Source organism: Octopus bimaculoides, chromosome 14 (assembly GCF_046866305.1).
Source record: "Octopus bimaculoides isolate indiv1 chromosome 14, ASM4686630v1, whole genome shotgun sequence".
Lineage (NCBI taxonomy): Eukaryota > Metazoa > Mollusca > Cephalopoda > Octopoda > Octopodidae > Octopus > Octopus bimaculoides.
Window position 1 is genome coordinate 791676 of NC_142941.1, and position 22505 is coordinate 814180.

Below are 22505 nucleotides of genomic sequence, written 5' to 3' on the forward strand. Positions count from 1 at the left end.
CATAAACACTTGCATGTGCTACAGATAATTTCTTTATAAATATTTCTTTTAAGTAGATAAAACACATTTAACACTATTTTATTCAATGTTTTATTAATTTTCTCATCTCAGGGAAAAAACTGTTTTGGATTGTTTCACTGTTTAATTAAATCTATTATTTAGGCTTAATTGCACTATTCATGACTTGATGGTGCTAATGAGGCTTCTGATGTCTAGCTATTTATTAAATATTTTGTTTTCTTTACATTGAAGGCAAATGTGTGATGGAAATACAACAAAATAGGCAGAAAAAAACCATTGTTGAGTCAAAGGGAAATCCCAGCTACTATTCAGGCTTCAAAGTGGAATGGTGTTAATCCATAAACATTATTAGAATTATAATGGATTTAGATAAGAAAATAAATTTAATATTTCCTACTGGAAAACTCCATTAGAAGGTTGATATTTGAAATGAAATGAAGCTAGTATAGAAAAATAGGATAGAAAGATTATTTAAAACCAAAGGAAGTAACTGAACCAAGGATGAAGATCATAGGCAATTTTAGGAAATGATGAAGAATGATAAGCTTTATGAAGAATATGTCACTGGTAAATTGCTAAATATTGGTGTCAGTTTTCAATGTTTTCTCCTAAAATATTTGGTCACTAAAACGTGATATAATTAGAAGAGCAAACCTATGATGGAGAGTGTTCCAACCATGGCCATCCCATTGTTTCAAGGCACAGTGTACATAGAACTACATTTTCTAAGATGGTGTGATTTGAGAGAGATTTGGTTACTATTTCTCTTAGGCCAAACAACTTTGTTGAAGGTGTAATATTTAGATGTATTCCACTGGCTTTGTCAAGATGTTCCCTTGATTTAAAACTGGTTGCTAAAATGGTCATGAAGATGTATAGAGTATGTAGCAGACCCTTGAAAGTAGGTACAGCATGACAAGAATAAGAAATTAGAAACATTGGGGATACCAAAAATTGTCTCCTGTTATTTTCTGAAGTGGTTTTACAATTGATGAAAATGTTTGTTTGTTTCTTTTTTTAACTTACAAAGTTTGCATGGAATAAGATTAAATTTCTAAAACCTGCACAAAGACCAAGCTAGTATGTGAAGTAAGGAAATGTTATAGGAATAGATCTGATACAATGGAATGAGTTAACTGAAGTAAATCTGATGTTAAGGTTAGTTTGCTGGATGCCCTTCCAAATGCCACCCCCTTTGCAGTGTGAACTGGATGCTTTTAATGTGGCACCAACCCTGGCAGGGTCACCAAGTAACTTGCAAGACAAGAAATTATGAGAGGAGCAGGGGCATTTGAGGAGGGGAACTTGTGTTAGCGGATCAAAGGTTAGAGGGTGACTAAGAGACAGAGAGGCAGAAACAGGTGCCTTGCTATAAAGGAGGGGGTCATTGGAGGAGGTGATCCAGTATCAGACAATGAACGGTTAGAGTGTGACAGAGAAATAGGGAGGCAGAAATAGGTGTCTTGCTACAGAGCAGGTACATGGTTACCCAGTGAGAGAGAGAGAGCAACCAAAAATGAGGGCAGAAATAGGTGTGCTGCTGTAGAGGAGATATGTGGCTACCCAGCCGGGGGTGGGGTGGGGGAGCAAGGTAAAGAGAGAGAGAGAGAGAGTAGGAAACAGCAAAAGTGTAAGAGAGAGCAAGGGAGCATATTCACAAGTAACAAGGATCAGAGCATAGATGTGATGGTAGAGTAAAGAAAAGAGAAGTATGAAGGTCGTAATATATGCAGCCAGGTGTTGCCAAAAAGGTACAAGTAGGAAGTGGGGATTGCAAGAAAGGGGATTGGAAGACAGTCAAAGTTTATGAAGAAGAAATGTGAGGAAGAGAAAGTTGCTGTTTAGAAGAGATGTAGCTTGGTTTCTTGGGGTAGGGGGTGTGAAAAGTTTGATGTTACATGTTGGTGGGATACAACTCTTCTAGCCCTCAGTTTTACTTACATGGATGGGTCTTGTCTAGAACCTTATATTGCCAGACAGCTCAGTCTATTGTCATTTCCTCCATGATCCTCAACATCCTAAGATCAGTCCTCACCACTTCATCCCATGTCTTTCTGGGTCTCCCTCTTCCACAGGTGCCATTCGCTTTCAGTGACAGACACTTCTTTGTACACCTGTCTTCACACATACACATCACATATCCAAACAAATGCATTCTCCTCTCCTGCATGCTATATTTAATCCCTCTTATGCCTAATATATATATGTATGTATATATATATGTATGTATATATATATGTATATATTTACACACAGACACACACACACACACAAATATATTTACATGAAGCATAAAAATACAGAATACTAAGAAGAGAATACATAATTTAACTCATTTCTTATATTCAGTACTAAGATATTAGACAACTCAATTATCTTACATCAAGACTCCTACCCCTACCCTGTCACCTCTACTGAATCAACTCTTGTTGCATGTTTTCCATTCTGTCTGACACCTTAGATCAACTTTCTGGTACTTGGGTTAATTATTATTATTTGTTGGGTTAACCCCGTGACAATGTTTTTTTCTATTAAGCAACTAGGTTGCATCAATGGTAATCATCTTGGCTGAGATCAGCAATTAGCGCACAACAATGGTTTGGCATATATTTACATCGACCACTTTAACCAGTTTACGGCAGTGATTCTTTTGGTTGCCTGCATGCGGCAACAGTAATCGTGTCGATTGAGGTCAGCACTCAGTGTGAGATAATGTTTGGCGTATATTTACATCAAGTGCTTTAGTGCAAGTACTGTTCATTTACCTAAACTATATCCCTGTGCAGGACGCTCATGCGGTATCATTCTTGAATAAGATCACTTGACAGCACAAGTCAGATCAACTTCATCCATGTATTCAAAAATTCACGTGAATTCAAAAATTGACTTCAGTATGGTTGAGTTCAAAACAGGGTGCCACACACAGTGGCAAATCACATTGTGAACAGTGGTATCTAGTTTCCTTATGTTTCCCTTTTCCTTTGCATACTGTGCATCTCTTTGAAGCATTAGTCTTCTTGGCACTGTGCGGAAACAGTTGTGGGAAATGTCCACATCCCTTCACCATGCGGTGAGGAGAGAATCTGGTGTGGGGATGTCCACATATTCTGTACTTTGGCAGGTCTGATGCTTCTGTCATTTCATGGGACAATAGATTCCCGAATGTCAATCCTTCCCCCACACTGCCAACCATCTGCCAAATCAAACGTGAGTTCATGACACACATGTCAACTATATACAAGAAAATTTTTTTGTACCATTTCACAAATTTTCTCACCGATTTCTGTGTTGTCACCAGCTGATTTGAGCGATTGACTCTTGCCCGTCCCTTCATTGTATGAAACAATTACACTAGGTGTCATTATGGCATTACCAACGACATCTTGTTTCCTAGTGTCCACCATGCTTGCAGAATGCATTGTAGATAACATGCAGACGTTTTTCTTATCACACCATACTAGAGCAAGAATGCCACTACCGGTGTATCGGTACGCTGTTTCCCCCTTTCGAAATTTTATCTTGTGAAAAGATTGGTCAGCATGTTTTTCCTGGAAAAACCAGCTGTCCATATAAATATTGTAGACTTTGTCCCCAAAGCGGGCACATTAGGTTGGGTTGTATTGTTTGAATCAGAGCCTTCTCTTGAATTTTCACAAACTCTTGTTCATACAAATGTCCTGTGTGGGGACATACACCGTTCTGAAATTTTCAGTCACTTCGTCAATGATGGGATGTATTTTGTGCAGCCTGTCATCCTGGTTCTCATCTGAGTTGAAATGTAGACTTCGAAGAAGCACCAAAAACCAATCATGTGGCATCATTTCCAAAAAGGAAGGTATTGACATGGCTAGATCCCAATTCCAATATGATGCCGGGGTCGGTTTCTTCACGATGCCCATCAGCACCAGCAGAGCAAGCAGAACGTTTTGTCCCCTTTGGTTGGAAACCAATCACTGCAGTGACTGGGTTTGATATACTGGGAATAGTTTTCAGCATAGTAATTCGTTTCGTCTGCTACATATTGGAATATTTCATCCTTCAAAAACTCAAGGAAGATTTCCAATGGCAAACTTCCATATTCAGGGTTTGCCTTTCTGCCAGGTGTACCATAAACTCATGCTGTGACACAAAATTGTTTCTTGCTCGCCACATGACATTATGTTGTCCAGGGCCATTCACTACTGCCTGCCTGTACTTCTGATTCCCTGGAATATCATCATCGCTATCGGAATCATCTGATTCTGAACTAGGAAAAGTACTCACTCTCTGAGTCATCATCGAAATTGGAAGAAACAACTGGTGAAGTGGTGGAGCTTGGTGTAGCTTGACATGATGACTGTAAGTTTGACACGGAGCTGGAGCGGTAGGACGTGACGACCATAAATTCAACAAAACAAGATGAAGTGGTGATGAAGTTAAGAGGGCCAGAGTGGCAGGACCAGCCTATTGGGTTGTAAATATTTACATGAAACATCTAATCAACCTATCAGTTGTCTAACTCAGGCAACAGGTTCTAAGTCAGGTGGCGTATAATTATGTCGATTGATTTTAAAGCATGTACATTGCATGCATAGATTAATAGCCAACTGTTTTAAAAGGGTTAACCTAATAATTAGGGTATCAATACAGCCCAGACAATGGATACTCAAAAACAAGGAATCACTATTTAGTCTCAGCATAAAATTAAGTTTATGAGGATTTTTTTGCATCATAGATTGAGCTTTGAACTCAATAGTTTCATAATTATTTAACGAATCAGCAACATTCACTTAAATCCCTTTCCAAAGATGTAGATGGCCATTTATTGAAATGTTGAGAAATATGTATTAAGTGTAATATATTTACACAATAATTACATGGTCGACAGCCTGAGAATGCTTATAGAGACTTCCAGTACAGTGTCCATTATATCACCACCACCACCACTATCATCACCACCACCGCCACCATCATCACTACTATCATCATCATTATTTAACATCTCTTCTACATGCTGGCATGGATTGGATGATTTGACAATGCGCAACATGCTCTGCTGTCTGCTTTGGCATCTCTGGATGCATGCCTATCCTAACACCAACGGCACCAAGACCAATAAGGTTAACTTGCAACTTGCAAGATGAAGAGCTTAAAGGTGGCCCTTTAATGGAAGACTAGGTGAGAGAGGGAGGGAGAGAGGAGAGAGGAGAGAGAGAGAGAGAGAGAGAGTGATGATTTTAGGTAAAGTATGATGAGAGGAACAGACTTATAATTGTGGAAGTGGAGAGAGAGTAGGAGGGTGGTCACTATTGAGGGAAGGAGTATGGGAGGAACAAGGCAAAAGAAAGGGATTAGTGTGATTGGTTAATGACCCCAGGACTTATTCTTTTGTAAGCCTAGTACTTATTCTATTGGTCTCTTTTGCCGAACTGCTAAGTTACGGGGACGTAAACACACCAGCATCGGTTGTCAAGTGATGTTGAGGGGGACAAACACAGACACACAAACATATTACACACACACACACACACACACACACACACACACACACACACACACACACACACACATATATATATATATATATACGACGGGCTTCTTTCAGTTTCCGTCTACCAAATCCACTCACAAGGCTTTGGTCGGCCCAAGGCTATAGTAGAAGACACTTACCCAAGGTGCCACGCAGTGGGACTGAACCCAGAACCATGTGGTTCGTAAGCAAGCTACTTACCACACAGTCACTCCTTTAAGGGAGTAGGCCTATATTGCTAGCAGATATAATAGCTCTCTGAACTTTTCCAACCAGTTGTTACCTTAGCTACTATGCTTTCAGAAAATCCACCTCCACTGTTAATTATATCAGCTCGGTAAAAGAAGCTACCCACTACTTTTGCTGAGCCAGCTGGGCATTTAAGAGAATCTATTTCTGGTGTACTCTTAGTGCTTATCACCCTATCACATCTGCCACATACAAAGCCTACTTTCTCTGATAAATTGCATCAGTGTTCTGTTTTGGTCTTCTAGTAATAATTGGTTATATAATGACAAAGTGAAATTATTGTTTATTATATCCAGTATAATTTATTCATTTGTTGAGAAATCTATTTCCTTAAACTGCCATGCTCTCTCTTAATTACATTTACTGACAGTGAACCCTCTCACATTTTCTTCTTTCTGGCACTCTTGCCTACTACACTTCTGTTACAGATTTGTGGTCATTGTCAGTTAAGTGATTTTGGTAGAAACACATTACACCACCATTAATGGTACCATCCAGAAGCAGAAGAAATAGTTACACTGCATCTCTTCTTAAAGTGTCCTAAAGCTGAAGACAAAGCTTGACACTTTCTAGTCGCCTCTGCCATATTGTTAAAACTTAAAGATCAGCCAACAAGTTGTTTATAATCTACAACAGCCAATTACATCATCCAGTGAACATTTATTTCATTATCTGGCTGTCTTTAACAACTTATTGCTTATATTGTTTTACTCTAGTCACACATCATGTAATATTTTTTCTTGTTATTTATAGACTTATTAAGGGTTGTAAGTTAGTACAATGGTTAGAGTGGCAGATGAAATACCTTTGTTGCATCTCATTGAAATCACTTTAATACACTGACTTCAAATCTTGCTATAGTTGACTTTTCATTGTTCCAAGGGAGATAAAGTATGTCCTGGAATTGATATCATTGACTTCTCTCTTCCCTGTTTGTGGCCTTGTGCTAAATTAGAACTCATACACTTGTGATGGCAATGTGTTGTTGTTGTTCTTATAGCTGCTTTATAAATTTACTGCTATCAAACAGTAAGGTGAAACATTTTCCAGTTGCAATAGGTGTGCAATTATCATTTGCAATAGGTGTGCAATTATCAAGCTTTGAGCAAAATCAGGACTTGTGCTGTTCTTGGTTCTGTTTGCCTCAAATATTGTTGTAAATAGTAAAATAATGTCTTGGTATTAACTGTTATTCATCAAACATTTCACAACATTGGCTTAATCACACCTGCCACCCTTTGCTATATTTGTTGATTATTCTGACTAGTTAATGACTCCAAGTTACCAAATGTTTATAATCCAAGAATGATGGGCTGAATTCACTATTGTCTCTCAGGTGTTTTGAATCTACTTCTACTCAACTATAGTTGAATAAAAGTAGATTTTCTTGTTGGGTCCTCTACTTATAAAAAGATTAGGTGTGAAGTTGAGAATGTGAGAATGTGTGTCTGTCTGTGTGTCTGTGTGAATCCTTAAAACTTGAGAACTACACAACAACCAATTTCATTCAAATTTTACACATGCCTTACTTTTAGGGTCCATGTAGTGTCATAAACCAAAAAAATTTTTCACTTCTTGCCTAGTGCAAGCCTAGTGTGATATCACATCTCCTCCACTATTTCAGTATTACGTGTCAAAAGTGAAACAATAACATCTCTCTATTGTAATGTCAGATATTTTCACTTTAATACCGAAACTATTATCTCATATATACAGGCATACATACATATATACATACTTATATATAATATATATATGTTATGTACGTGTGTGTGTATATATATATATATATATATATATATATATGTATACATCTGCACAAATGTATATATATAGATGTATATATATATATATATACATGTATATATAGATATAGATGTATATGTATACATATATATGTGTAGATGTATATATATAGATGTACATGTAATATATACACATGTATACATGCATACATATATATATATATATATTCATACACACACACACACACACACACACACACACACATACATAGGTGCAGGTGTAGCTGTGTGGTAAGAAACTTGGTTCCAAAACACATGGTCCTAGGTTCAGTCCCACTGTGTGGTGACTTGGCATGTGTCTTCTGCTATAGCCTCAGACCAACCAAAGCCTTGTGAGTGGATTTTGTAGACAGAAACTGAAAGAAATCAATTGTATATATATGTATGTATATACGTAAGTGTATGTGTGTATCTTTGTCTCTCTGTTTCTCCCACATCACTGCTTCACAACTGTTCGTTTATTTACATCCCCATAACTTACTCGTTTGACAAGAAGAAACTGATAGAATGAGTACCAGGCTTATCAAAATAAAAAAAGAAGCTATTGGCAGTGTCTCATATTTTTTTTGCCCACTCAGTTGTATCTATCAATCTATCTTGTGTGTGTATATATGTATATATAATACACACACACACACATGCATGTATGTATATGTGTATATTCATATCTATTATATAAAAGTGAATGTCTTTATGTGTGTCACTTATACATTCGAAAACTTCTGCACCAATCCTCATGAAATTTGTAACACAAAATCCAAACCTAGGGAGAAGGGTAATGCTGTGTGTTTCATACAATTTCATGGACCAAAATTACTGAATGGATCCTTATGATATTTGGAACTTAGATTCAATGCATAAGGGCGGGTATAATGCAGTATGTTTGGTTTGAATTTGAGATAGCTTAAAGGGAGCAGAACCCCCATGAAAATTCATAAATTTTTGACGTTGAAATTTCAACCATGGGTAATTGACACACATCAAGATGTATTCCCGAACTTTCCAATTCTCATAAGGATTCTAAGATCCCCTAATGGGGGCCTTAACTCCCAAATTTTAGTAATTTTTTATGATCCAAAACTAGGTCAAAAGTACTGAATGGATCTTTATGAAATTTGGTAATTATATTCTATGTATAAAGGCCATAACCCCCATGAAAATTCATATATTTTTGCTGTTGATGAAATTTTAACCATAGATATTAGACACAAATGAAGTAATATTTCTAAAATGTCATCTTCTTAGAAGTTACAAAGACCTCTTCATGGGGACATCCACGATTTAGTCAGTTTATCTAAGCAAAGACAAATACAGTTGTACCCTTGGAAGCTGTAGGGTCACCCGAGCACAAAAGATGTGCGTTACTTGTAATTCCTTTCCTCTCACACAATATTTTGGCAAAATGTTCAATTAGCAATGCTGATTAGTTCCTAGAGGTCAAGGTTTAGGTAGCCAATACAATAACCGACAATATTATTCTCAGGAAAAATTTGTAACATTATATGTTGTGAAAATATGTATTTTGTATGTAATGACAATGTCAGCAAACATGAAAATATAACGGGTACACTTGATACATTTAGTTATCTAACATATAAAATGATTGAAAACTGTCAAAGTCTTTGACTGTAAACTGTATGCGCAAATGAATTACGAAAAAATTTCAAAGGTTAAGCTTACTTACTTTTTCTAATGAATCTATTTGTTAACCTTGTTGAGAAAGTAAGTGATCACTTCATCTACCAAGTCTGAAAGATTTTGAAAGAACAATAAAAAAAACAAAAAAGAACATGTAGAGATTTTAGAGAAGTTACATCCCACTTAATATAGGTAATCTGTATTTTATGATTCTAATGTGATCAAATCTTTTAATTTGCTCTACACTGCGTTGAAATCGTAGATTTGGAAAGGTGTATGCTAAGCATTTAGTATGATAACCAAACAGTTTTTTTTTGTTTTGAAATTCAACATAACTACTGATCTAAAGTGTTTATATTAAGAATTTATAAGAGCTAGTATCATTAAAGAACAGTTTGTAATTACTATTGCATCATAAAAATATCATATTTACCCTAAAATAAAATAAGCTGTCTTCTTGCGAAAATGTTCTTCAATTCTTTATGCCATCAGGGGTTAACGAGTGTATTGATGTATTTGAAAATAATTTAATTAGTGCCATTCATTATTTCGAGTTGTTTGGTTTGGAATAACATTTCAGTTTGGGATATTTTCTACTATATAAATACAAAATATGAATCCAATAGTAAATGTTTAGTTAGTATGTTGTGAGTATCTCCTCCATATTGTCATGTTCAGTAGAACTCTGGGATCGCAAAACATAATGTTCCGATTATTTTTTTTTAACTACAATTTCATGTTGGACACAATTTTCAAATACAAGCTGAGGGAATTTTTAATCCAGTTTCAGTTTTTATATATTTTGAATATGGATTTAGTTAAAAAACATGAACTTGAAAATTATCTCACCCCACTTCTCATACACACAGCACGTACATGCACACACGAGCACACACACACACACACACACACACACACACACACCTTTTATTAGCTCAATAGCCTATGAAAATTTACATAATGATATTATTTTAGATTTTGGATAAATATAATTTTATGGTTAGTAAAGGAAATGGGCTGAAAGTAGAGATCCTGCTATTGCACTTTTCAATCTTTCAATAAGATTTCTTTCCTTTCTTCCTTTGAACAATTCCAAATATCTTAGTTGACCAATTCCTGATAGAAGTTTGTTCTTTGCTGCATTTTTAGTTTCTGTTGTTTATGTCAGTTCACATCACATACTGATCATTGTGCTGACGTTGTTATCTCTATTTCATCCATAGTAATTGATATGGGTTCAGTGAAACACAATTATTAGTATGGTACTGAACAAAGAAACAGTGTAGTAGCTGATGCTTCAATTGAAATATCTCTTCACTCACTCAAATTTCCAAGATTTATAAAAAGTTTTGTATTTTAATCAAATAGAGGAATCTCCTAAGTTGACTTTTCCTTCAATTAAAATTGTTACACACACATGTGCACGTGTGCATGCACGCGCACACACTATAACTATGGTTTTATAAAATAATGTTTATCGCTTCAGTAAATATTAATATGAAGCTCCAAGTCTTTTAAAGAATATCATGATTATCTGTTGATAATTTTGTTCATAAAATTATCTTGATATAATTAATAAGTTGGAAACATTTAAGTTGAGAAAAGAGCAAGAGGACTTACAACACACATATGTGTAAATATATACATATATATATATATATAAAGTGTGTGTGTGTGTATGTTTATATATATATATATATATATATATATATATATATATTGGTTTTGCAATTTCTTTATATTCATGAACTTTCCCACAACCCAATTTTCAACTGGTTGGTCTGTGCCTATGTTAATTGAATTTATCTGGTGAAAAAACAAACAAAACAAACAAACAACCAAAACAAAACTAGAAACAAATGAACAAAATATAAAGAATAAAAAAGTCAGTTGTTTAACCAATTAAGATTAATGTTGTCACTGTTCTCTGTTGGAAAAAGTAGAAATAATTGTTGAATCCCTTATTTTCTTATGTTGATATCATTTCTAGACCTGTTCCATGGAATAGAAATACCAGACACTGGCATATTACTTTCTTCGTTTTCATTAATGTCTGATTACTTCTAACTACCATCTTGTGCATCTATACTTACACTTGCAGTTCTGCTATGTGCACCTGCGCATGCGGCTGCACAAGTACAGTTGTTTGCAGCTTTCAGAAGAGGAGGGAAAAAAATAAAATATGTGTGACCGATTTAAAAAAAAACATTTCTGTACCTGCCACTTGGTATATTTGCTATGTTTGAAATAAATAATATTGTCAGAGTGATTGTGAAGCTAAAGACTTTCCCTTTTCTACAGCTGTGAAATCAACAATGACTTTGAACAGTTCTCCTTATTATCTTCTTATACAAGACATAGCAATCAAGAAGTTATGACATGTTCCTGATGTCTGAGAAATAGACTGGTCTAGATTAAGGGAGGTAATCTGAATGCACATATGCAGGTTGTGTGCAACTTCTACGGTTGACTTTATTTACCATTTAGTGCAGCATACAACTGGATAGTTGACACTGTTAGTAGTCTGATAGTTCGTTCTAATGGTGTGGTGCAGTTTTTTTTTTTTCCTGAAATCAATTGAAGATTATTGTATGAATGAATGCATTTCTGAATAGACTTTCTGATTTTATAACTTGAGGCAATCAAAACATAAAAACTTGTTGATTCAGTCCAACTAAATGGAGAAAAACTTTACAGGATTAAATAATGATTTGTGACTATTAGTCTCTCATAGATTCTCTTAATTAGTGTGGTTGGACATGATATTTACGAATGAGAATGGTGTTAGAACATGTACAAATGGGTGTTAGCTATGTTTTTATTTACTTGACTTCAAATAAGTTAGAGAGATTGTAATGAAACAGGTCTGAAAGATAAATAGAGGAGGATACTTATAGTTAGTGAAACTTTTCCAATAAAAGGATTTCATGAGACACTAATAATATTATATCATTAAATTCATACACTCCAAAAGTTTCTAAATCTGCAAAACCTACTGGCAATACATGATTATGTAGCTCAGTGAGTTATGTAATAACCCGTATTTCTGATTTATAAAGTCCCCTAGTGATTGATCTGTCCTGAATCTTGTTTTAAAATTTTAATATCCATGTCTTATAGGTGCAGATGCGGCTGTGTGGTTAAGAAGCTTGTTTCCCAACCATATAGTTTCAGGTTCAGTCCCACTACATGGCACTCTGGGCAAGTGTCTTCTACTATAACTTTGGGCCCATCAAGACCATGTAAGTGGACTTGGTAGATGGAAACTGAAAAAAGCCTGCAATGTGTGTTTGTGTGTATATATATACCTATATCTATATCTATATATATATATATATATATATATATATATATATATATATATATATACTTTTGTCTTGATATCATGTGATGGTTGTAATCATGCATCAGTGTCATACAAGTGATGTTGTTTGTTTCCACTCTTCCATGCAAAACATATCTGGCTTTTTGGAAATATTACCTTGCTTGAAAACAGGTGAGGGCATCTTGCAATAGAAAATGTTTCAGTAAATTCCTTCTGACACATGTAACCATGGAAAATTGGATATTATTAATTAGTTTATCTGATAGCAAATGATTGTTATTTATAATATACAAGTTTAATGTTTATTGGAAGAGAATTTCACTTGGCACACTAAAACATTTCTTAACAAAACCGTGTTCACTATACACATCTGTATTTTCCAGTAATTATGACAGTTATATTCAGTCATTTCAAAACGATCACACTGCCTCTTGAAGTTGTAGTTCATATCAATAAATGCGTTAATATCTTGGTAGTTGAGTGAGAACTGTTTCATAAAAATAACTGGAGAAAATACTGAATAGAGTAAATGATGGTATGTAAGGCAGTGGAGGCTGATGTGTAGGATGGAAAATGAGAAAACATTCAAGGATGGTGTGTAAGTAACACTTGTGGATGATGTATAATACACTGTAGTTGATGCTATATAAGACAGTAGACAATGACGACACACTCAAGAATGATGTGTAACACTGGTTAGGTAATGTGTAACACACATGGGTATGGTGTGTAACATGCTGTAGTTGATTGTAAGATGTAATTTAAAACTTGCAACACTGGATGTTTACTATGACAATACTTTACTACTTTACTACTTTACTACTTTAATCCTGTACAACTTGTGATTGTAGAAATGATGTTTGTCTCTGTTTTACTTTCAGTGAATTCTTCCCACCATGGCTACGTGCTTGTCAGAAATTTTACAAAGTTTTTATCCAGTATTTTTCCTGTTGATATCCAAGATGAAGCCATAGAGGGTCCATAGAAACCCTGATACTTTAATTTAATGTGCATTGAACACAATTGGACATGTGAGAGAAATTCTATTTTCTATTCTTCTCTGTTCATCTTCATATTTCTAGTTTTTATTATTGTTCACGTATGAACGAAGTGGAAAACGTCCCCAGTCACTTTCACTCTTTCTCAATGATGTTCAGTTTGAAATAGTTTTTTGTTTGCTTTGAATATCATTTGGATTAAAACTTTAATTTCCTTTACATAACCATGCTACATGGCAGTGAAACATGCGCTGTGACTGCAGAGGATATGCGAAGGCTTGAATGAAATGAAGCTAACATGCTCTACTGGATGTGCAATGTCAGTGTGCATGTATGATGGAGTGTAAGTGTTTTAAGAGAGAAATTGGGTATAAGAGGCATTGGAGAGAACCTGCGGAAGATGTAGAAGAGGTGATCACAGGTGACCAAAACTTTTGGTGATTTGCTGTGCTTGAGAAGACGTCAAGCTAAATGAAATTGTGGTCATGGTCAGTAGAGGTGACACATAAAAGGCACCCATGTTGGTGACATGTGTACTGTACCCAGTACAGTCTGTAGAGTGGTTGGCGTTAAGAAGGGCATCAAGCCATGAAAAGCAAGCCAAAACAGAGTGAAGCCTGGTGCAGCTCTCCAGCTTACCAACTCCAGTAAAATCATATAACCCATGCCAATATGGAAAATGGACATTAAATGTTTATGATGATGATGATGATGATATCACATCTGTCTTTCTAAATTCAAATTGAACATGAACCATGTTTATGTTGATGTATGGTGGATTTCTATGCCTCATTGATTTACTATTTTACTTCAGTTTTATTTCGTTATTTTATGGACCATTATTTGTCAGACTACTTCATCTTGACTTCACCACTTGCACAGACAAATTATTATATATATATATATATATATATATATATATATATATATATATATATAATAGAGAGAGATAGGGAGAGAGGGGGAAAGAGCATTGAATTAAAGGGAGGGATGGAAGAAAGAGTGAAAGAGAAAGGAATAACATGAGTAAAAATTTGTGAAATTAAACTGTCTCTTCTCCCTATTACATCAGCAGTTTTCTATAATCAATAAATTATTCTTAATGCTTGTTGCAATTAATTCACACATATGATCAGTATAGGCATAGTCTCTGTGGACTCATCACATTGTTTGTAAACAAGAGGAATGTTCTGAAACTTTTATATGACACAGCTGAAGGCGTCAAAGCTGTAGCACTATAGTGGCTCTTCTGGTGAGTGATGATATATGCAACAGCACAACAGTTCTGTAAAAGTTTAATAATATTTAGCTGTGATCATCACCAATAAACCGTACAAGCTATAAGTCTATCTGTCACTCAGTTTAACACCACCACCTGGTCCTTAGGTATATTTAGTGGAGTCCAAGTATTCAGGTCAAGTCTCTGGTTTGAAAATAACTTTTTCCTTTCTCTTACCAGTGTTGTGGGTTGTTGTAAAAGTTTGTGATAGAGGTAGGAATGTCCTTCCTGTCACTAAGCCATTAAAAAAATGGAAAGAATAGTTTATATATATTTTTTCAAGTGAAAACATTTCAACTCTGAATTGCTGAAAAAACCTTTACAAAGTATGAATGTATTCTACTCTAGAATACAGCTCATTCATCTTGTACATCTCTCCTTCTCTATCTCTCTCTTAGCTGTTAAAAGTCTACATTTGATAACTGTTTCCTGCCATTAACATTCTACCAGTTAGTGCTTTCCTGCCTGTTTTATATTTCTACAACACCCTCTACATCTCTGACTATTATACCCTTATATTAGCTCAATTAAACCCATTCTACCCACCTTACCTCTCTATTTATTACAATTCTCAGATGTAATGCTAAATGCATTACCTAATCCTTTTTCCACGCAATTACATCCATTCTTTCTCTGAGCCTGCCTCTTCTGTAGCACCAGAATTGCAACTGCTCTTTTCCATTATACACTGATTAAGTACAATGTTGTTTCCATTGATCACAGCGATGGAACCTGTCAAGGACTCTTTCCATTGCATATTTTGAATTAAAAGTTTCCTGTTAGACTGTTCTATTTCTGTGTGTATTGCTGGACCTCTCTCATTGTGTTACCGTATACGTGTGGCCACCACTTACCTCCTAAACTTGGAAACATTTGGAGTGTGTGGGAGGGAGGTGGGGGTCATTTCACATCCACGAAACCTTTAACCATGTCTAACTCGCCTTATTATGGTTTTTATCTGTCTTTCACATCTTGGATCAGAAATTCCCTGTTAGATTGCACCACTGCAATATGTTAATTGGACACACACACACACACACACACACACACACTCTCTCTCTCTCTCCACCATAGTTCAGTTATATTTACTGTAGTTTTACACTCTACAAACATTGTTAATGACCCACTCTCTATGTCACATATATATAAGTCTATTCAGTATCTAAATCACTTGTATGAAAAAGAACACTGGAGTCTGTTGAGGTTTCTGATACTCAAAAAATGAATGTTGTCATTACTATGAATGACAAAATGTGGAGAGAGTTTTTGTTCTTAGTGTTGTTGTAGCAGCAGATAAAATGATGCTGGTTGCTTACCAGCAGCTACTGATTTCCAATGTTGTTTGTCCTCTGTCTGTTCATTGCCTTTTGTGTTGTCGGCTGCTCTTTGCCGTCTCTGTTGGCCAACTCCTATATTGTCTGTCACTGCTATCCCTACTACATTCTAACGCTCTCTGTCAAGTAGTCACAGTGTGTTAAATGTATACTGGTTGATAGGCTCAGAAGGAAGCACACTAAAAGATGAGATGATCAACATTGTGTGGCTAATTAAGTTCTTAATTGCATAAATATATTCCTCAATCAGTTTGATATATCATAATGTACAAATGGTAGAATGGCAGAACCATTAGAGCAATAAAGCCTTGTAATATTCAATTTCATCCTTTCCGTTCTGAGTTCAAATCATACTATGTCTTTATTGCTTCTTGTTTCACTCATGTACTGAGACCGATTCCGTTGACTATATTCCCTGCCCCACCCTACATATTTGTTCCATTATTCAATTGTAGATGTCAGGGTTTTATTAGCTTTCTTGTGTTTACATGTGTCTAGCAGCATTGTTTAAATGGTTTTTTGTTTTTTACAGATATTATGAAACCTCATGTGGAATACAGCTGACTTGGATTGCAGCATACATGGCTCATCATGCCACCTCCAAAGAAACCCAAAACTGGTCCAACTACAGCTGAGCAGTTCCTCACTAAAGAGGAGCTGAAATGCTTTCAAGCTGAATCCTCTAATATACAACAGAAAATTACCTCAGGAAAACCAGAAACTGTTAGTAGTGATGAGGTGTGTGAACCATTCAGTGCTGACAGCAGCAGTGAGCTTGACCATTTAGCCAGTCGTAGTAGTAAAAGAGTCTGTGATGATGGCTTAGTGCAGCAACAGTTAACTGGTAGCTCTTCTGATACAAGTGAATACAGTTCAGTGTCAAATGTGTTGGCACCAGATATTGATCCTTGTGGTCGGAATGACTTAACTGGGAGCAATGGCAATAACAGTAGTAATAGTAGTAGTAGTAGTTGTAGCTCATCAGCTGTTGTTCCCAGTAGCAGTCCAACAAACAATGAACATCAGCAGGTGAAATCTGAAGCTGTCCTCACTCAACAGACTCAATCAGCAACAGTAACACATCCAGAATATTCTATCCATGAGTCATCAGTTTCCAACTACCAGATATTACGACGTCTTTTTGCCCATGCAAAATCACCAAAATCTACCTCAGAGCCATCAGCTGTTGATCACCTTCCACCATCCGGTAGCAATACCACTATCACAAGCTATAAAGATGAACCTTCTGAACAAGCAGCGACATCAACAACGTCTGTAGATGTCACTGAAGTGGCAGTGAGCAAGGGAGGTAACTCTTCAAAAACTTTGACTTCTACAGACAGTGTCTCAACTAAAAGAGACTCAAATATTTCTAATAAGAATAGTGCAGGGATTTTACAAGCGACTCGTAAGAGTTATCTTTCATCATATATCAATCAGACACCAAAGCTATCTCGCTTGACCGAAGAGCCCTCAGCTGGTAGCCAGACTGTACAGCGCCACCTGGCTGCCAGCTTCTTGCAGGAACAACCATTTGACCTCACTCTAAAATGTAAGGACACCCAATTTAATGGTGCAATTGTTGATCCACTTAAACATTTTATTTCTAAATCATCTTCTCGTATTGATTCCAATTTTGAACATTTATCCTCCGCTTCAGAAAACTACCTCAGACATTGTGAACAACAACAACAACAACAACAACAACAACAATCACAACAAGCAACACAACTGCAAACACAACCCCAACAACAGAAACCTCCAGCTCCACCGCAGTCTCTCCCTTCATCAGCACGACACCTCCCACAGCAACAAAAGAAAGTTAAGCTGGAGAGAGAACCTTATGTAATATCTACAAATTCTGGAGAGAGTGGTGGTTCACGAACTGAAATGAGCGAAATGCTTGTGAAACGTGAGGAGAGTAGGCAGGAAGAAGATGGTAGTCATCATGTTATATCTATTTTGACAGGGAATACAACAGTGCCAAGCACTGAACCATTGATGTTTTTTAATGTTATCAAACCTAAAACAACAGGGTAGGTTTATGTTTCTTTTACATTTCTCTTTTTAATGACTTTAAAACAATATATGTTGATCACCATCTCACCTGTGTGTGTGTGTGTGTGTGTGTGCGTGCTAAGTTTGAGAAAAGTATCAACATATATTTTGAAAATTATTTTCATTCTAATGGTTTTGCCTTTGGTAGATTTCATGTTTTTTAAATGTATTTTTGTTAAACATGTGTTATTGATAAGTACGAGATAATCTTGAGTCAAAGATTTAGCATGTTTAATACTGGACATAAGCATAATAATAATTTCCGTATTAATAAGAATGGTAACCCTGTTGAGCTAATACCTTCAGCAGTTTTGGTCAGTCCTACCAACTCCCTAACCACAAGGGGAGGTAACTCAGTGATTTTACTACCACAAGGTTTCTGTTTAAATTTACTGTCCTCATCCAAACATTGATACTCTCTCTCTCTCTCTCTCTCTCTCACTCACACTCACACTCACACACACGACAGAGTTCTGCATAGTTTCTATCTAACAAATTTTACTCCCAGAGTTATTGGTCAATCTGAGGGTTAAAAGGAAGAAGGCGCTTCTACAAATGGTGTATTTGAACCCAGACCCACGTGGTAGTGAAGCAAACTTCTAAATCACACATCCATTGTATATTTAAGACAAGATGATAGTTTGAAATGGTTAGTAAACAACAAAACCTGAATTTCAAAATGTAAAGATAATACATTTTCTGCATATAGGGTGGATTAAGTCAATGTCTCCCAACCTTTTTACTTTTAGAGAACTTTTATGACCAATGTTTGTGGTCTGTGCAAAAATGTTTCTTCGGCTGCATGTAGAAGCAACTGAACAACATCCACAAACTTTTAACAGAAGATTTTATTGCTGCACATGAAGACAAACTGCATTGGCCTTTTACAGATAACAGCAGCAATAATGACATATTGGAAGAGATACACTGGCTGGAGTTGATGGCAGGCTGTTGATGCAGTAACCTGTGACTTGTCCCACTGGAAACAACAGTGCTGTATTTATGGGCGATAGAGGTTCTTGTCATCGATCTGCACCATCTGTCTTAGCTGCCTTCCTGGGTCATCGCACTGGTAAAAATGTGTGCCAAACGGTTTTATAGGGAGAGGGAGAAAGGTAGGGATAATAGTAAGAGAGTATGATGGATGTCAATAAAAGAGAGGGTCCAACAGAGGGGGAAAGGTGGCTAGCAGTGTGGAAGGGATGGTAGTGGTGGTAAGAGAGAGCATGGGGGATGGGAAGAGGGAAGAATGTTAATAAAGGAGTGATATGAGGATGTTCATCGAATACATCAATAGATCGTTTGTAATCCCTTAGGAGAGAAACACTTGTGATTGCTACATGTTTGCTATGAAACAACTGTTGTAGGGTTAGGGTTAGGCATGGACTAGTGGAGAGATGAAGGGTATTGGATAGGCAAAAGACGTGGCAGATGGAGACTTAACAGGAACAAATTGAGTGAAGGACTCAGTTGTAGATGTGTGTTTTCGATATCGAAGCCCTGCTCCAGGACTAGCCTTATTTTAATGTACATTTAACCATGCTTACTTGGGTGGATAGTCCAGCATTGTGTTCTATCAAATGTCACATTCCTTTATCACCTGCTTCATGAGATGCAGTATCTTAAGATTAGGATTTGCTACTTTATCTCAAATCTTTCTTTGGTCTTCCTCTTCTCCAGGTTTTATTGAGTATATGACATTTCTTTATACAGCTGGAATCCTCCATGCACATCACATGTCATTACTACCACAGTTTTGCACACTATATCTCATTCTTCTTCTATACAGCTTCTTTTTCTCCATCTTGTTAAAACTTTGTCATTCATGCTCATTAACACTACTCATGCTTGCTTCATTTTTTTTCTATTTTTGCAATTCATTTAAGGCCCATGATTTACTACATGCAACATCACATTTTGTACATAAGTATCGTACAGTCTACCTTTTACTCTGAGGGAGAAATCCTTCAACAGAGGATTGCCAACAGAGGTAATAGCTCTCAGAACTACTTCCTATCTACCCTTATTTCTTGAAAACCCATTCCCACAGCTATTAGGCCACAGTGGTAACAGAAACTATCAACTGTTTCTAGTGAACCACATAGACATTTTTGAGAATCTAGTTCTTAAAGCTTATGGCTCCTTTGTACTTGCCCCATATGAAATCTATGGGCTTACACAATGGAATTTCTTCCTACCCTCCTTACACAAATCAAGCAAAACCATTTCCGTGATGGTAGTAAGGCTCTGTCTTCTTCCCTACTTACTAATAGTTTAGTCTTGAGTAAGACGAGGCCATTCAATTCTCGCTATTGCTTCCATATCTAGGTTTTTTCTCCAATTCCTTATAAATTCTACAAATTGGTTGTCAGCATAGAGGAGTTGCTATTGACACTGGTCTTAAACTCTTGTGTTATTGCTTGGAGAGGATGCTAATAAACAGGTGGCTAGATGAAAATCGAGCCTTGATGGACTTGTAACTATATATATTAAATTTGTTACTCAACTCATTTGTAACTTTCATCTTGCTCACTGCACCTCTGTACATGACTTGTACAGCTCTTGCAAGCTATTCACCTACTTCTAGATTCTTTAGCAGCCACCAAAACCATGGAGCACAAGGCTCTGTGAAAAGCCTTCTCCAGGATGATGTATGCTAAGTATCATCTATTACTTGCATCTAGCTAAGTACTCCTATAATTGTTTCACTAGACAGATGACATCAGGAGTACATCTTACTGGCACAAAGCCAAACTACATCTCATCCAAGCTAAACCTGTTGCTAATCAATTTTGCTATAACTTTCATGATTTGAGCCAACAGTTTGGTGCCTTTGTTGTTTCTTTCTCCAGTGCATCCATTCTGCGCTTCTAAGTAGTTTGCAATGACGCTTCTACACCAGTCACTGGGTATTCTCTGAGTGAGCAGTGCAGTGACTAACCTGTACACTACTTAAACAAATAGTTTAGGCTTCTCACTGACTATCCTCAATAACCCAGCTGCTTTCCTTGTCTTCCATATCCTTAATTGCTCTGTCTACCATATTACTGTCAACTTGGATATCGGGTCCCTTTCTTGGCTCTACTCAGAGTGACCTTTCTCTCTTTCCTATTATTTCTCCTCATTCAACAAGCTCTCAGCCTTTCCATGTCACTTTTTGGTATCAGTAAAAACAAGTGTGTTCTTTTCATTTTCTATACTCTTCTCCCTAGCAACATCTCAATTCCCTCTAGTACATGCTTCTGATGCTCACATTGCAGAACATGCAAACTTTTTCTTTTCTGCATTTTCCCTTGCTAAGTGTACCTGAAGTTTAGCTTCTCTTCTAGCTCTTTGATATTTCTCTCTACTGCCCCTTTTCTTCCAGTTTTTCAAGACTTGTCTCTTAGCTTTTATGGTTCTGTCTACAGTACTTTTCCACCTTCACATAGCCATGCTTTTAGCTGGGGCCATGTGCCAGCTTTAAATTTTATCTGCATCTCTCAGTAGGTTATCACATAAAAAGTCCTAGTCTCTCTCTCTCTCTCTCTCTCTCTCTCTCTCTCTCTCTCTCTCATGTAAACAATTGACTCAGTTTTCTTACAGTTTGATACACTGCAACCTAATTGCAACAGTACAGTGCATTACCTCAATACACTACTTACTATATATACATGGCATCTATATCAGTGTGTGTTACTGTCTCCTTGTTTTGACATCATGTGATACTTCTAGTCATCTGTGGGAACATGTCTGGTCATGAGAAAATATTACCATTCTTAAAAACATTTGAGGGTTGGCAACAGGAAAGGTATCCAGCCATTTAAAATTTGCCTCAACAAATTTCATTTGATCCATGTAAACTATGCGCACATATGTATTAAATAGTAGTGTAACTTTTGGAATGTTCTATATATATATATATATATATATATATATATATATATATATATATATATATATATATGCAAGCACATGTATGAACCTGTAGTCTTAATTGCTGGTAAAGAGACAGTATTTCATTTTGCAACCATAATATACTACCAAATATATTACAGGTTTACAAGTCAATACTGTGTTGTATCTTGTGTATATATATTGCATTGTTGACATACATGTATTTCTTTATGAAATGTTGTAACTTGCAGTACTGGCTCTGAATTTTATAGAAAATCTTTAGAGATTAACTTTAAAATGAAAATATTGCTCTGTTAACACAAGGTAAGGCAGCATTGACTTGTAAACCTGTAATACACTTGGTAATATATTATGGTTGCAAAATGAAACCTTGTATCTTTGTCAGCAGTGTG

General features: G+C 36.2%; 1 protein-coding gene and 1 long non-coding RNA gene across 9 annotated transcripts in view; one reads left to right on the plus strand and one right to left on the minus strand.

Annotated features, from left to right (window-relative positions):
• Positions 1 to 11632, minus strand: part of LOC128249354 (uncharacterized) — a 35239-nt gene extending 23607 nt beyond the window's left edge. For 2 of the 3 annotated variants that reach the window (XR_016244170.1, XR_016244169.1), the window contains exons 1-2: positions 9656 to 11632; positions 9269 to 9332 (exon numbers count right to left, since the gene is read on the minus strand). This is a non-coding gene — a long non-coding RNA (uncharacterized LOC128249354). Of the gene's footprint in view, positions 1 to 9; positions 7941 to 9268; positions 9333 to 9655 lie in introns of those variants that run through there. The other variant, XR_008265443.2, reaches the window with a different exon arrangement.
• Positions 1 to 22106, plus strand: part of LOC149132555 (uncharacterized) — a 106809-nt gene extending 84703 nt beyond the window's left edge. For all 6 annotated transcript variants that reach the window (XM_089362117.1, XM_089362111.1, XM_089362113.1 and 3 more), the window contains 2 exons: positions 13429 to 13578; positions 16691 to 22106. In XM_089362117.1, coding sequence (XP_089218243.1) covers positions 16750 to 18198 — 1449 coding nt within the window. In that variant the 5' untranslated portion in view covers positions 13429 to 13578; positions 16691 to 16749 and the 3' untranslated portion in view covers positions 18199 to 22106. The remainder of the gene's footprint in view (positions 1 to 13428; positions 13579 to 16690) is intronic.
• Positions 22107 to 22505: the final 399 nt, after the last annotated feature.